The 17689-nt window shown below is 42.2% G+C and overlaps 1 protein-coding gene across 1 annotated transcript in view; it reads right to left on the reverse strand.

The window, feature by feature from the left end:
- Window positions 1-2400: 2400 nt before the first annotated feature.
- Window positions 2401-17689, reverse strand: part of atf6b (activating transcription factor 6 beta) — a 93317-nt gene continuing 78028 nt past the window's right edge. Inside the window, exons 13-16 of the mRNA XM_060850387.1 lie at window positions 17019-17086; window positions 15233-15344; window positions 15045-15129; window positions 2401-7569 (exon numbers count right to left, since the gene is read on the reverse strand). Of these exons, the coding sequence (XP_060706370.1) occupies window positions 7304-7569; window positions 15045-15129; window positions 15233-15344; window positions 17019-17086 (531 nt within the window). The 3' untranslated portion in view covers window positions 2401-7303. The remainder of the gene's footprint in view (window positions 7570-15044; window positions 15130-15232; window positions 15345-17018; window positions 17087-17689) is intronic.

The raw sequence follows: 17689 nt of genomic DNA on the forward strand, positions 1-17689 counted from the left end.
CAACCACTAATGCTGAATGAGACTGGCGAAGATTGCTGGTCTTAATGAAGAGAACAGTACACCGAAGCAGCTGAGAGACTGTTTATTGTCCAGTCTACAGCCCTAAACACTGGGACATTGACTAAGCTCAAGACCGAAAAAGAAAGAATGGTGACTCTAAAGTCAGAGTGCTTGTTTTAGGGCTTGTAGACAGCTTCACCACTTACTAATGAAATGGAAGTGAATTGCACAGAACTACTTCCAGGCTGTTAGAATGCAGCTCAAGAAAGATTGAAAGTTAAGGAGGAAAAAGAATACAGCTATGAACAAACGTTGGGCAAGAAAAGAAGATGAGAGTCAAAGAAACACAAATGCTCTATGAACATGAAAAGTGTCAAATAGCTTGGCAGATCATAAAGGCACCAGCCATACTTTAAGTCAGCTTTCCAAACAGGAACTTCAACCCAATTTCAGCACCAAACCTTCAGAGCTGACCAACAAGGCAAACCTTAATAAAATGAATGAATTCCTCTGGTTAAAGGGATGATAGTCAATTGGTAGAGGTAGATGATTCATACAGGAAGAGGTCAACTCAAGCATCATAGATATGGACCCCGAGGCAGGTCTGAACGGAATGAAACTGGATGATATTCAAGATATTTAACAATGGAGATGTCACACGGATGCTTCAACTCTTGTCCTGGTGTTAGGATCTATCATAGTTCTGGACTCCCTTAAAAAGAAGTGAACAGTCCTGATTCCAAAGACAGAAGACACTGAGCACCTGAGAAACATAGATAACTGAGGCTCATCACATTTGGCCCTATATTACTTTCCCTTTTTGTAAAACTAGGACAAGGAGAGTCAGTGGTAAAAGGGATATAAGCCTGACACTAAAGTAATTTTTGTTTTTAGCAGCATCCCCAGGATACATTGAAAACATTTAGTCCTGGAGAAAATCAAAGGCATCAAACAAAATAGGAAGGGCCTCAGTTCCTGTTGTCCATTTTGTGAAGGTATTAACTTGGTAGGACATAAATTAAGGCCTTTCAATGAGCGTCTTCGCAAAACAATAGTACAATTAATCAGTGACCAAAAACACACAACAGAAATCATGGATAACTAATTGAAAATTGACCCAATTGATACTGAAAAGTGAGTAAAGCGGAACTCCTATTTCTGATACTCTTCAACATTACCTTGGATCCATTATTGTGCACCCTGGAAGAGTGGGAAGCTCAGGAGTATATATGATGTTAAACAAAACAGAAGAATTAGTTGCTTCACCTTGGCAATCGCTGATAATATTATGCTGTTGAGTGACTCTCACACCAGTGTGATGAAGAACCATAATCCAGGTGGTTTGCAACTACACTGTTCTCAATATCACTTGTAAAGATAAGACTTTGCATAATTAACTACAGACCTGGTCATTGAAAGAAGGAAGTAGTGAATATCTTTTTCCAGGTGAGACAGACAGATACCTTGGTGCCCAAATCGATCCATGGGTTAGCATCACAGAAATTGATTGGGAGAAGTTCAAGAACTGGATTGTCAATTTGGATTTGGCTGCTCTTTGTTCAATTCAGAAAACTCAACTCCTCAGAACACGTATCATCCCCAGGATATACCATTATCCTCACAGAAGAATCCCAGAATATCCTGGACAAACTTGACTCAGTCATTGGCAATGCCAAACTGTTTCATCATCTCATGCCATATCTGACCTAGATATTTGCCAAAAATAAGGACAATGGATTAGGTTTGCCGAAGCTCGAGATACAAGTTCCAAGCTATTATTCGGAAATGCCAAGTACTCAAAACATCCTGTGATACAGACCTCTGACATTGTGAAAGGAGTATGATAACTTAAGGTCTTGAAGAAGATCAAGACTTTCGCACCAAAGCAAGAAAATTCAGAGTAGACATGGAGGAGTCCACGAATCACATTGGTCCCCAACCCATTAAATCAGAAACAGTTACTGTGACCAACTACGTGATACAGAGACTGGCAAATGGTCAAATACTTGAAGAGCCAAGGATTGAGGATCAGTTATTACAAAAATTATTTGGTCTCAATTAAAGCTTTGGACAATATCCAATCATCAAGGTTGATTAATGGATTAATAGTTAAATTGTCTCTATATCCGAATAAGACTACTACTGAGATAGACTGTACATGCTGAAGGTGTGGCATGGCTGTAGGTATTCACTGGAAACATTAGAATATCGCGGGGATTTGCCCATTCATCAAAAACATTCCATAACAACATTGTTGCCAAGTTACAACAATAAGTTGGAAAGTAAGGATCGGCAATATACATTGAGCCAGGGCTAAACAACAAGGATTGATTGTCATAGAAAATAAATATAATCTTCAAGAAAGACCAAGTCACCACAGTCAATGATATCTCAGTATGATTTGAAGGCTGTAATAAGGCACTGGAAATTTATTTAGAACAAAAAACTTTTAACAGCTGGGCCAGGAAACCATGGAACTGATTGGAAGAGGTCAACCTGCTCACTTCAGCTTTGGCATGGGCACTCGAGGCAAACTGTTCAAATTGAACAACCACATGAGGTTCCTTGGGATTCAAAGGTTTAAGTCTTTCGCTCAGGATGTCTTACACTTAACTGTAGTTCTAACACTGGAACTTCTACAAATTTTCAGTAACAGAACAAGGCAATAAATACAGTCCAGTTTTTCACCGGTATAACTGTCAGTGAACCTTTCGTGCCAGGATTCAGCAGACTGTTGGAGGACGTTGTGTGGCACCATGATGGAGGCTTTTAACTCGGTGGTGGGTGGATATTTACAAAAGTGCTATGGCTTCTTAATGTCATTTAAATACTTAAATTTTAAAAATATTCTCCATTTGTCATTTGTTATATTTCAGTACTTCATTGAGAATTAATGCATATTAATGTTTCTCTGTATTTAATATGATAGAGTAAGATTACTGGTGGTAGGCTAGTGCAACTAGGATAAACAGGGTGTTCTCAGTTCTAGGTGCCCATTGATGGAGAATGCCTATTGCTTGGTGAATTAGTTCTTTGGATTTTCTGATGTGACATATCTGCCCCTTCCTCTGTACACCAATAACTCCCCCCTAGAGGTTGGAATACATCAATGAGTGACGCTCAGACCTGAATCTTTCTGAGTGACCCCAAAATAACCAAATACCTCGTCATCTGATGGAAGGAGAATAATCCCATCTTCTCCAGCCAACAGCTAACCATTCTCATCAGGTGGAAGTGTAGGATTAGGCCAGGGCTTCTCGCACTGAGGCTCAAGCCTGGAATTCAACGCCCACAAGGGTGATGGAAGCAGAGGCAATTGAAAATTTAAAAGGGAAATCAGACTGCAAGAGAAAAATCAACATTTAGGATGACAGAAAGGGAGTGACACTGAGTGGATCACTCTCTAGAGAACTGGCATGTATTTGAGGGAGTAAATAGCTCCCTTCTGTGCTGCAATGACTCTCTACACTGACAGAAATTGCACAACCTTTGTACCATGGTAGCAGGCGGGATTCTCTCCAACTTGCATTCACTAAGCTTTAAATGGCAAAGTGCTGCAAGAAGCAGGACAGAAAAGACACTAGCAAATGAAAATAAAATCTCACTACATCGCGCCATGGAAAACTGTGCAAGTAAAACTCTTCAATTCAACAAGAGCTCTGCTTGTTCAAATCTAATCCCAGCAAGAAGCTTTGTCCAGAAATATTAACCTTGAAGGTGCAGCTAACCAGAACAAAATTAGGGCTGACGGGGTTTAAACTAGCAGAACATTCACCAGGCTTGTATTCCCCGGAGTAAAGACTGAGGCATTATTTGATTGTTGGGAGTTTACAAAAACACATTCATAAGAAAGATAAAGAGAAACCAGTTCCTCTGGTTCCAGAGCAAGACAATTTAACCTTAAAATTCACTGAAAATAGGAAAGACTTGTTTACACAATGTGAAACACCCTCCCCCAAAAGCCTGGGAGCAAGGTGAAGCTAAGAGGAAATGATATGACTCTTTGTTGGGCATGTCCTATTATGGGGTATGGAACTGAGCACAACAGAAGGAGTTAAGATACAGATCAGTTTTGAGAACCAAGTGTCCTTTTCCTACATAAGATCTATAGAAAGCAGCAAAGGAACAGCAGCACGCTATCTAAAAGAAAAGGATTCTCGAAGGAAGTTATGGTGTTTACAAATCATTTTTTAGATGTAAATTAATCCAAATCAAGGCTGTGCCATCTTAAGGGTAGGAGTAAAAGCAGGATGTAGGGACGATGGAAATTTGCCATCTGTCCCTCAAAATGCCGTATTATTTAGTTCTTTTAGACTTTCGTGTGTGACAGGTAGCCCAAGGTGAGTGGGTTAACATTGCTCACTCTTGTTGGAGTCAGAAGGTTGTGTGTTCGAGTCCTATGTCAGAGACTAGAACTCAGTGTCTTGGCTAACAGTACTATTCTGAGCAGCCACCGCACTGCAAAATCTTTTGTTCTTTCAAAACCAAAACAAATGCCAGAACACAGCTGCAAGTGCAGCAGGGGTAGGTTGAGCCTTGATGGCCTGACCAATACAAAACCAGTTCTTTGCTCAATACTGCTGCTTGTAGAAGTCTGCTGGATGCATATTAGCTGTGTTTCCTGTATTACAATGGCAGTTATATATGAGGGGGGATGAAAGAGGTTTGGTAGAGTGCCTTGGGAGGTATGGAGGTTTAAAAAAAGCACTGTATAAATGCAATAAACTCCTTCTTCCTAAATAATGTACAGATCAGCTGGAATCTAGTTGAATGTCCGAACAAGGAGGAGGTATTCAAGGCCTCTGCTTGCTCCCGGCCCAAAAGAGCCAGCCTTCAAGATATTTCACTGCTGTTCTGTAAATCAACCAGCAGCATTGTTGGAGCTGGAGCACGCTTCGCTTCGGGCCAGTAGCGTAATGGATAACGCATCTGACTTCGGATCATAAGATAGTAGGTTCGAGTCCTACCTCGCTCGGGGGCAATGCGTGCTTTATTGTGGGCGGCACGGTGGCACAGTGGTTAGCACTGCTGCCTCACAGCGCCTGAGACCCGGGTTCAATTCCCGACTCAGGCAACAGACTGTGTGGAGTTTGCACGTTCTCCCCGTGTCTGCGTGGGTTTCCTCCAGGTGCTCCGGTTTCCTCCCACAGTCCAAAGATGTGGTGAATTGGCCATGCTAAATTGCCCGTAGTGTTAGGTAAGGGGTAAATGTAGGGATATGGGTGGGTTGTGCTTCGGCGGGTCGGTGTGGACTTGTTGGGCCGAAGGGCCTGTTTCCATACTGTAAATAATCTAATCTAATCTAATTCCTCCTGCATTATGTCATTAATGCAATTCCTGCAAAAGATCTATCAATACACACTGGGGTCCCAAACCATGTATACAAAGGGAAAAAATGTTTGCTTTCAATCACAAAACAATCTTAAACATTGACCAGCTTGTGTGATTTTACTTAAGCACTCTTCAGGAGTCTATCAATAAAGGCAATTCATTGACATATCTAGCATAGAGGAGGAGAGTCTAGCAAAAGGCTTCTGCATATTTCAAGTCTAATGGAAAAACTTTGAGAGATTGAATTAAAGATACCACACAAAAAAAAACCAAGTTAAATAATAAATTATATAATTTTGTACAAAAAAACCCAATATTAGATGTGTATGTAGACCATGTCAGCTAACAACTTGGGATGCCATCGTAATGGTGAGTCATTGCTCAGCAACAAATTCACAATCGATGGTGGGTTAGACAGAGTTTTAGTTACACGTTGATGGGTTTCTGCACTTCACCCGGAAGTGGTGGGGTTGCTAATCATGTGAAATATTCTTGCCACCTCTGACTTGCTATTTTGTGTAATTGTAAACAAGTTAGACAGCTCCTGGTGGGGGCACCGTAACAAACAGAAAAAAAAGTCAGAAAATGGTTGGTCGTTAGATTGGCTCCACCCCCTATTTCCTTCTCATTGGAATCTTTTGTGAAACTGTGAAATCCAAATCACATCAACCCCACTTCAAATACAATGAAGCTAGCAAGCCTCACACTGCCCACACAACCTCCCACAAATGAAGCAAGGGCCTCTGCTTTATGATAGCAAAAATTAATGCTTGATGATTCAGAACATACGAAGGCAAACAAAAATCAAACTATAAATTGTGCTGAACCTCATGTGGGACACAAGTGCTCAAGGACATACACACACATTCACAAAATTATCAGTTAACAAAATGACAACATAATAGAAACCCAAACTATGTACATTCCTGAACATTGAAATTCCTACTCTGTACTACACATGGTAATAGAGCTAGAAACACAACTATGGTGAACATTTTCATTGGAAAGCAAACAGATCAGGGATGATGAACAGTGGTCAATTATAGATTTCCACTTGGGTGAGATTAGAAATGGTTTGTCGCCATCCCAGGATAACTGGACAGAATCAAGTAAGGAACAGATCATTGCGACCAAGTCATTACAGTGTAAATCTGAACTCTGTGATAGCCAAACCAAGATTACATAACAGTTTTTCGGATATTTTCTATATACACACACACACAGTTTACGGGGCAAAAGTCCAATCTGATAAGTGATGTTCCAGCTTGTGGACATCAGTGAATATACAGCAAGCTGTGCTGGAACAGACCATCTGCATGCTGTATAACCGCGACACAGCTTCACATTCAGAACAGAAAGAGGGAAATAAACAACTTGCATAGTGCAAAAGGAGTAAAGATAAACACACAAGATTTGCATGCAATAGGTCAGCACGGTGGACCAGATGATCATTGCTAGTTTGGTCTTCCCTAAAAAACCGTGAAGTACTAGCCCATATTCCCACGTTTAAAATTTTAGGTGCAGAACAGGCCTGAAAAACATTTCACAGTAGTGGTAGTGATAGTGGAATTATAAGCCATTAGTGCAGATCTGCACAACTTCCTGGGAATGTGGTTTTCACAATTACCAAAGATTCGTGTGGAGCCACAGACCTGGAAATTTTAAAAGCAGTAGGTAGCGTGTTATAGCTTTCCAAGACAGGAAGATGGCCAGCACAGTTTGGTCCTTGTCCCTTTTACAGAAGCTTGAAAGCAATCAGAATCTTCCTTCATGTCCCCAACACCACCGGGTACCAGGTTTCATTTGTAACCTTAAAGCAGAATCATCAAGTCATCACAGGAGAAGTTTGTGGAGGGGAGGAGGAGGTTGGGAACCACAACAGATGATGAATGTCTCCAATCCTTCAATGATTCTTTATCCTTCCTGGTGGGTGGAGCTATAAAACAGGGCACAGAGCTAGGAAGCACCAGAACTACACTTCACCGTCTTCTGTCGTGAGGTACAGTGGGTCCTTTGTGCTTGATGCAGAGACAGGAAGGGGTTGGGGCCGTAGCCTCCTGGGACTGGGTGCCCTGCTGGCATTGCTGTGGGGATGATAGGAACCCGTGCCATTCTGCTGAGGCTGCCGGAGGGAAGGAGGCACCGACGAGCTCTTGATCTGGATAATCCTGGTGTCCATCACCTCGCAATCGATCTGCATCATGACTTCATAACCCCGAGTGGTGTTGTGCAAACTCTCTGATGGAACAAACAACGGAGAATGCATTAAGTTTGGAGAAATACATGAATAAGAAAATACTGCTTACTCCAAGTCAAATCTTAGATGACCATGACACTCTGATCTTTTGTGCGCTTCAAATCAGGCCACTAAGGATCTACATTACAACTCGTATTTACCCACCTTGATGCCAAAATTTTCAACAGTCTCCTCCAAAACTATCATCCCAAGTTTTGAAAATTTTCAGCTGATTTCCAGCCTGTATGAAAAGGATTCTGGTTTTCCATTAAATAATTCATGATCAGCTGTGGTTCAGTAGGAAGCACTCTTGCCTCTGAGTTAGAAGGTTCAATCCCAATCCAGAGATTTTGAGAACAAAAATGTAAACCAACAGTTCACGTGCAACACTGGCGGATTGTGGCATCGTCAGAAAGACGGTCTTTTAGATGAGACACAATTTGTCCACTAGATGTAAAAGATGAGCAGGGGAAATTCTCCCCAGTGTCCCGGTCAATATTTATCCCTCAACCAACATCACATAAGGGTCGCCTGACCTGAAACATGGACTCTGCTTTCATTCCACAGATGTGCCAGACCTGCAGAGTTTCTCCAGCTACATGTTTTTGTTTCAAATTTCCTGCACCCACAGTTCTCTGCATTTTTAAAATCAAAAAAAACCATCTCGTAGCAGGCGGCGCTTGCTCCGCATAAAGTGGCTGCCACGTTACTTCAGTGATCATATTTCACTGGCTCAGTTGGCCTGAAGTTTTGAGAGGTACTATCAACTGTCTTTCTCCAGAGGGAGCAAATTAGAGAAAGCATAAAGTTTATGTAGTGCCAGGGAAACAAAGTACAGCTTTTATTCTGGGGAGAAGTTACATCGACCACTAGGTTGAGGTCATCTTATACAGTACAGACTTTCTGGGCGAAGGATTCACGCCAGGCCACAAATAAATCACTTTGAAGGTGCTCAAATACAGCATTGCGTTGCTGAGTTGTGTGCGAACTGTTGCACTGAACCAAGATGTCCATTACTCCTTGGATGGTCGTGCAACACCCTGCAGTCACCAAGAGAACCCCAGGTCACATTAGGGCTTCACTGCAGTGATGTCACTGACGTAATGTAGGAATTGTAGCAGGGAGAGTTGGGCAGAACAAGATCCCACAAACATAATTCTACCTTTTTGCCACAAGTGATTTTATTATGATGTGTGCATTGGCTCCAGAGTACTGGGAGGATTCCTCTGCATTTCTTCAAAACAGTGTCATGGGAGGCAACGATGAGAAAGCGAGAGCTTAACAGTTTTATTTGAATTTTATTTGCGCAGAGTTGCAGGACGTAATTACCTCCTGTTGTATCTTTTCTTATGACCTGTCTTTAGGCAATCAGTAGGAAACAGAGTGGGGGGGGAATGCTAGGAAGTTAGACAGGAGAAATACCAATCATGATTCTTGCAGAATGGACTAATTTGCCTTTCCTGACTGCAGAGGTTGATTGCCAACCTTGTCTGTTGTAGAATCATTGAAACAACAACATTGGAGGAGGTCATTCAGTCTATTGCACCTGCACTGGCTCTCAGAATGAGCATTTGGTCTTGGCCCTCACACCCCCACCTCTACCCATTACCATTTAACCTCCCCCCACAGTTCAAGTATCTGCCAGTTCGCTTGCAAAACTAACAATCAGCTGCAACAATTGATGCCCCAGATCCTGAGAGCTCAGTGAAAGGATTGCTCATGACCCACCCCACGAAATGTGGCCAACAATCTGAAATCACTTCCTTCTGGTAATTGAGTCACTTGCTCGAGGGAATAGAGATTTGCTGTTTATGGACAGATATCAGGATCACTTAAATGTGAGGCACTCTAACAAAGGGAACACTTCCAAAGTTAAAGCTAGGTTACTTCTGCTTTGAGTTGCTGACAACATTTAAAAAAAAATTCAAAACACCTTTGCTATTGGGTTACTGATCTGTGCGAGTCCAGACACCCATGTGTTTCTGGTATGTACCGCCCATTACTAAACAGATCACAGATTTCCACAGTCACCTGTACAACGAAAATGCAGGATTAGATTGTAATGACAGCAGTGAGACCAACAGCTGCCTGGAGCCCAACACAAAGAGATGCTTTCACAAAACAACTTCAGTAAAAACAGAGAAAGAATTGCAGTTTGAGAGCAAATCCTGCAAAATTTGAGGATCTGCTCCAAGAATGCAGAGGAATTATGAACGTCTTCAAGCGCATAGAGCCCTGCATGTCAGCACAGGTGTACACAAGTCCCAGGAACCTGCCCCAAAACACTGCCGAGACACTAAAAAGTACTGCTGCAGAGAAATGAGTGGAATAGTACGTCACAAGGTTAATATGCAGATACAGCAAGTGGTTAAGGCGGCTAATAGAAAAGGCTATTCTGTATTATGAGCAGCAGAATATAGAAATAAGGATGTTACACTTCAGCTGTAGAGGGCATTGGTGAGACCACATCTCAGGTGCTGCATGCAATTTCTGTCTGTTCAATTGAGCAAGGATATATATAAAAACACACACAAACACACACCCACACACACACACACAGAGGAACCTCGATTACCTACATGACACGGATGGGGAGTATTTTGTTCAGATAAGCGAATATTCGGCTAATCGAGTCTCCTCTGTATATGTGTGTGATGGTAGCAGTTCAGAGGAACCATATTAGATTGATACCTGGAGGATTGGGTTGTCTGAGGAAGAACGATTGGACGGACTGGGCTTATTTTCTCTAGATTTTACTAGCAGGAGGTGTGACTGATGTGCATAAAATTCTGAATGATCCTGAGAAGGTGGATGTGGGAAAGGATTTTATTTTCGTGGGAAAGTTGAGAATTTGGCAACAATATTTTAAAATTAGTGGGCATCCTTTGAGCTCAGAATTTTATTTTATGAGGGTTCTATGACTTTAGAATTCTAGGCCTCAAAGTGGAGGTGGTGGGGTGGGGTGTCACTGAATATTTTTAAGGTAGATTTATTGGTTAGAGTCTTGAGCACAGGAGTTGCGGCTGTACAGGACATTGGTTAGGCCACTGTTGGAATATTGTGTGAAATTCTGCTCTCCTTCCTATCGGAAAGATGTTGTAAAACTTGAAAGGGTTCAGAAAAGATTTACAAGGATGTTGCCAGGGTTGGAGGATTTGAGCTACGGGAGAGGCTGAACAGGCTGGGGCTGTTTTCCCTGGAGCGTTGGAGGCTGAGGGGGGACCTTATAGAGGTCTACAAAATTATAAAGGGCATGGATAGGGGAAATAAGCAAAGTCTTTTCCCTAGGTTGGGGAGTCCAAAACTAGAGGGCACAGGTTTAAGGTGAGAGGGGAAAGATATGAGAGAGACCTAAGGGGCAACGTTTTCACACAGAGGGTGGTACGGGTATGGAATGAGCTGCCAGAGGGAGTGGTGGAGGCTGGTACAATTGCAACATTTAAGAGGTACTTGGGTGGGTATATGAATAGGAAGGTTTGGAGGGATATGGGCCGGGTGCTGGCAGGTGGGACTAGATTGGGTTGGGATATCTGGTCGGCATGGAAGGGTTGGACCAAAGGGTCTGTTTCCATGCTGCACATCTCTATGACTCTAAATGGCTAGATTCTTGTCAGATAAAAGAATTTTCAGAGATGGATTGAAATATGGAAATTGAAACATAAACAATCAACCATCAGGCTCAAATGTTAATTTGGCTTCTCTCTCCACAGATGCTGAGTTTCTGCAGCATTTTCTGCTTTTACTTCAGATTTATAATTTTGCTTTTATTTCAGCCATCAAATCAAACAGTGAAGCATGCTGAAGGGGCTAAATAATCTCCCTCTGTTCCTGATTTGTACATTCCAACAACCAAGACCTATTGGAAACCCAAAAGAAATAGCAGCAAGTGTTTTTGTGATGTGGTAAAACATTTTGAAAGCACTTTAAAAGTGATGATTGAACAAAATTTGACATTCACGGAGGCACAGAAAGTAGTGGTGCCATAGATGATCTTGAAGTCATCAACACTAAGAGACAAGATGCCAGCAGTGGAGTAATACAATGATCTTGGGAAGTGAGAGAGATAGAGAGCGGCAAGGCCAATGCCTCAAGATAGCAGCTGTTAGTCGTCAACAACTTCAGCTTTCAGTCCTGAATAAGATGCAGCAGGAAATTCCCGTGGCTCACTGTGGACATCACAATAATAAACAAGTCAACGGGTAAACAAAAAAGTCAAAAGTGGAAAGCAAATTTATCGGGCGAGTCATCCTGAAAATGCAAATGGATAGGAATGTGCCAGCAATACAAGCTCACATTTCTCTTCTTAGGAGAGCAGGCAGCTCAGTAGCTCATCATGGCACTGTCAGCTCTTTAAAGGACTAATTAGCCTCATCCTTCTTGATCTTTCCCCATTGCCATACAAATGATTCTCTTCAAATAGAGATCCAATTCCTCATTGCGAGTTACTTTAAAATCAGCTTCCACTGCCCAATAATGCACTGCTTCCCGAATCATGATAGCTTGCTGTCAATCATCTTTCCCTCCGATTTTATGCAAAGTATCCCGAATCTGCATGGTTTGGTTACTGATCCATCTGGCCACTTGAATCAGTTTTTCCTGAGTTACCCTTTCAAAATCCTTTGTGATTTTGAGCATGTAACCAGTGTCATCACGCTGCGGTTAAACACTGCATTAGTCCCAGCTGCACTAGTCTCCCTGGTCATTTTGTCAATTCCCACTGATGGATGAACTACAAAGAAATATTTAGGCCCTGAAGCATCATCCACTCTTGGCTTTCACTCTCAAAAATTTTTGAGATTCTGGAAAGGTCCGAGTGAATTGAAAAACTGCAAACGTAACATCACTTGTCAAAAAACAGAAGGACATGATTTTGAAGATGCAACAAACAAACAATGTGGATAAGGGGGAACCAAGTAAATCTGTTCTGGCATGTCTGAAAAAGCATCTGATTGGGTGTCACAATCTACTGCACAAAAGCACATGGTGTTGGGGTTATATCTTGACATGGATGGTGGATTGGCTCATCAACAGGAAGCAATGTTGAGATAAATGAGCCATTTCCAGGTTGACAGACAGCAACTGCTGGAATACGGCAAAAATCAGTGCTTGGGCCTTAACTATTTATTATCTGTATCACTGACTTGGATGGAGTGATCAATTTATTGTATCCACAATTGCTGGCAATACAGAAGTAGAAGAAACACAAATTGTTAAGAGAATAGTGATTTTGAAAAGGAGAACAGTTTGGTTCAGAGTTGGCCAAAAACAGTGTCAGAGGGAGTGTGATGTGGGAAAATGTTACACTGTCATCTTTGGGAGGAAGAGAAGATAAGCAGGTTATTGAAATCTAAGGAAGATCACAACTCTTCGGTACAGATAACCATAAGGAATGGATCCCAAAATGCCATTATGTAGGTATAGTAGGTAATTAGGAAGGTGAGTGTAATATTAATTTTATTTTGCAAGGACAGAGTATATAAGTCAGCAAAACTTGCTCAAATAGTACAATGTATTGATGAGAAAAGACACTGAGTATAGTTTGAGATCATATTCCCAAAGGAGGACTTGCTTCAGAAACAAATCAGAGAATATCCACGAGGCTGATTTGTGAGATAGAGGGGTTATTGTATGTGGAAAGGTTGAGCAGGTTCACCCTATACTGAATGAAGTTTAGAAAAACAAAATGATTTTAATCAAAACAAAAGAATTGGAGGGGGTCTCACAAGGTGGATTCTGAGAAGATGCATCACCTCATTCAGACATCCAGTTCTGGTGGACAGCTTGAAAGTAAGGGGTTGCCCATTTACAGCAGAGACGGACAGAGTCTTTACTGTTTGGAATCCTTTACTCCTCCATCTATTGAAGATGGAGTTAGATTTTTGATGAGGGACTCCACGGTTATTTTGAGAGGATGGGACAGTAAATTGGAGCTGAGGCTACAATCAGGCAGCTATGATTTTAATAAATGGTGGAGCAACCCTGAGAGGTCACATTTCTCATGATTGCCTCCAGCTACCATGGCAACTAACTCCTCTATGAACTGATTTTCCAGATAAAATCGCTTTCACAGAAACTGTGGCCCTGTTAATAATGGCTTCATTCAGTTGGGATGGCGGAGGGTTGCTGGGATCGGGGTTTACCATTGCGTGTCAATCTTCAACCTCTAAGTTCTGTGCTTTAGCATTTGAACCTGTTATCTTTCCCGTGAACAGTGACCCACCAGGGGTCAGGAGTGTGGAAAGCTCCACAGTACAGTTTTTGGACAGAAACTGACTAATCATGGACTTTCACTCATTTCTTCACAGCTTGTGGTTTAGAACAGCGTGGCAACACTAGCACTGTTTACGTGCACACACACTGCTTCACTGTTTGGAAATGGTTTGTTGTACAAGGACAGTGACAACTGATTGAGAACCCACTTCTGAATCAATTAGACTCAAACACACTAGCACACGAAGATTTGTGGCTCTTAGGCCAAGCTTAGAATGGAGACTTGAATGTGTTCGTGGCATTTGCTTCTATTCTTGTTGACAAGATTCTACCAAACTATACCATTCTGATTCTTTACATTTCTTCAAGAAACATTAAGCCCCGCCCACCAGGGTGAAATAAAACTGTCTATTTGACTTGCATTGTAAATGCTCCTCTCAGCTTCCCATGCTGGGGTGGCTCAGTGGTAAGCACAGCCGCCTCACATTATTAAGGACCTGAGTTCTATTCCAGCCTCGGGCAATTGCTTTTGTGGAGTTTGCACATTCTCCACGTCTGCATGGGTTTGCTCCGGTTTCCGCCACAGTCAAAGAAGTGCAGGTTAGGTGGATTGGCTCTGCTGAGTTGTCCATTGTATCTCGAGGGACTTGCTGGCTCAGTGGGTTAGCATTGGGAAATGCAGGGTTACAGGATTAGGGTAGGGGTGTGTGTTTCTGGGTTGGATGCTTTTTTGAGGGTTGCTGCAGACTCGATGGGCCAAATGGCACACTTCCTCGTTATTGGGATTCTACGACCATTCCTCAGGTTCCCCAGCTGGAGCAGACAGGCTATAAGTAACAGCAGGGAGAAAGTGAAGACTGCAGATGCTGGAGATCAGAATCAGGAGTGTGGAGCCAGAAAAGCACAGCAAATCAGGCAGCCTCCGAGGAGCAGGAGAATTAATGTTTCAGGCATAGGTCCTTCATCAGGAAGGGAAGGATGAAGGGCTTATGCCTGAAATGCTGATTCTCCTGCTCCTCGGGTGCTGCCTGACAGGCTGTGCTTTTACAGCATCACACTCTTGACTATTAGTAACAAAAGTTGAAAGCAGTGTCTAAATCTGCAGGGTATGGAATTGCCACAATATATCTTGAGCTGGCTGTTTCCCTTTAGAGCAGAGAGAAAGAGGAAACACATTTAAAATCATTAAGTGTTCTTTCACGTTTTTGGTTTGTTTCTGTTCTCAGATGGTCTAGTTCAACTATAAGCAGGCTCTCCTCTTGCTTACCATTCACTGCCATGGCTGGCATCACAAGGGACATCTTTGGCCTGTTGGTCTTGTTGTGACTGATGGCTGGTAACAGCAGGTGATCCTGCAACAGGGTAGAAAAAGTTATGATTTAAATCCTGCCACACGCTCGTGCCCATGAGCGGTCACACACAACTCTGCAACATTCCAAAACTGCTCATATTTACCCTTCGGAACGAAACGACGTAGAAGGTGTCTTCCCTCCTATCAATAGCATCCATGAAGTCATTGTAACTCTGCTCAGGGCTCTGATAAACCTGCAACTGACTGGATGTCAACCTGCCAACAAGGAAAACATCTTAAACCACCAGAAGCAGAAAACAGAGAAAAGGAGGAGTTGTCCATCGAGCCACTGTTCAATACAATCACAGCTGATCCTCTAATTCATGCCGTATTCTTGCTCTCGCTCCAGACCCAGTTTCAACCAGGGAAACTATAGTGTGATGACCAGATTCTGATTTAAACATGGAAAGACTGTGGTGGGAATGTGTAACAACCTGGGCCTGTGGCCATTTCCAACACTGGTTTGACATGTCTCCTATGGTACTGAAGTCTTCCAAGAACTCCACCCACTGTACAGATGACACACTCATTGCTTCTGGCCTCCCTCAGGTGGTCAAGTAGAACAGGTTCACAATGATCATAGAATCTCTACAGTATGGAAACAGACCATTCAGCCCTACAAGTCCACACCTTCTGAGGAGTAACTTGTCCAGACCCATTCCCTACATTTACTCCTCAATAATGCTCCTAACTTACACATCCCTGAACACTATGGGCAATGTTAGCATGGCCAATTCACGCAACTTGCACAACTTTGGATGATGCTCCCACACTGATGTGGCTCGCAACATAGTGACTGATTGGACATCTCAGAGGGCATCAGATCAACTTCAAAGCACAGTAGATCATGTGTGTGAAGGATGCGAATGGACTTGAGGCACTTTTATTTTTAAAATGACAAAGTTTTTTTTCTGGTATTGGGAGAAATATTGTTGCACAGGTAAATTTAAACTCATGGCACAAGGAAGGAAGAAACACAAAGCTTGTATTTACGTGGCAAAATGATCAACCTCAGGACATTTCAATGTGCAATACAGGCAGTAATCTTGAAGACTCATCGCTACTGTAGTGGTGGAACTATAACGGCCAATTTATACACTGAAATCTCTCACAAACAGCAATGACAAATGGCCATATTGTATATATTTTTTAAATGATACAGGTCGAGGGATAATTATGGCTGAAGATACTGGTGGGAAAACCGCTTACTCTTCTCTAATAAGGTATCTGTGGAATATTTTACTTATGGGCTCTTGATTTGACTCCTCACCCAAAAAGGTGAGAAGTGGCCATGATCACAGCTTTGGAAACCTACAAGTTACAACTGTAGCAAACATTACCATTTGTGGAAGAGGAAAAGGAGAGGATAAATAAAGATGGGAATGACCCAAGCAAAATAAAAAATGCGCAACTAAAAAGCTAGCCTAAAAAGTCCATTCTCAATCTGATGTGGAATATTTGGATGACAGTAGCCAAGAGTGAAAAAAAAACTCTAATGAAAAGATTCCAAGTTAGAAATTCTATAAACAGAATGATGTGCTTTAATCAGTTGACATCCCCCAAATTGGAGCCAATATTAATGATCACAAAGCACAGCATTTTGTCTGTAATTTTGCAGCACTGTTACATCAGGCAGCTTTGGAATGTAAACACACAGCCTGATTAGCATCCCTCAGGATTCTTCAAAATTACTTGTTATAGTTCAAATCTGAACTAGCCTCTTTTGCTTGCTGGGTAAGGCAAGAAATTTTGGATTGTTGAAAAGAAGCTAGCTTGAAGTGTGGGAAGAAAATGACTTAATTCTACACAGTCAGTCAATTGTCTAAAATAAAGTAATCGATGGTCCAAACGCATGGATGAATCACTGAGGCAGAAGTCTGTGGAACGCACCTGGTGGAAGTCTCGGCAGACTGAACTGGAATAAACCGGGATAGATTGATCTTCCTCTGCTGAGTCCTCTGAAACAAAGACATTGATAGCGATGAACAAGTAAGCTTGCTGACAATGTTCCCCTTGCTCCACGCCACAAGTGCAAAAGGATTCAAAAAGCAGCATCTCTCTTGCCCTTGACGGATAAGAATGTGCAGAGGAACCTCGATTACGCGGCATTTGATTATCTGAATTTTGGATTATCTGAACAAGATTGCAAGATGCTTTGCTAAACTGTGTTATTCGGTATGCGATTATCCGAACAAAATATGCCCCGCCCATGTTGTGCTACGGTTTCCTTCTATAATCCAAAGATGGGTAGGTTAGGTGAATTGGTCATCCTAAATTGCCCATAGTGTTCAGGGATATATAGGTTAATTGCATTAGTCAGGAGTAAATATAGAATAATCGGGTAGGAGAATGGGTCTGGGTGGGTTTCTCTTTAGTGTCAGTATGGACCTGTTGGGCCGAAGGGCCTGTTTCCACACTGTAGGGATTCTATGAAACATCTTGAGTTTTGAGAGCACAATCTGTGTTGACCCATTGTGTGGCACTGTAAGAGTGCCTTTTGTTGGAGATGCCAACTTTCAGGTAAGACATTAAACAGAGGTCCCGCCTGCATGTGAGAAATG

This window comes from Hemiscyllium ocellatum, chromosome 35 (genome assembly GCF_020745735.1).
Source record: "Hemiscyllium ocellatum isolate sHemOce1 chromosome 35, sHemOce1.pat.X.cur, whole genome shotgun sequence".
Classification (NCBI taxonomy): domain Eukaryota; kingdom Metazoa; phylum Chordata; class Chondrichthyes; order Orectolobiformes; family Hemiscylliidae; genus Hemiscyllium; species Hemiscyllium ocellatum.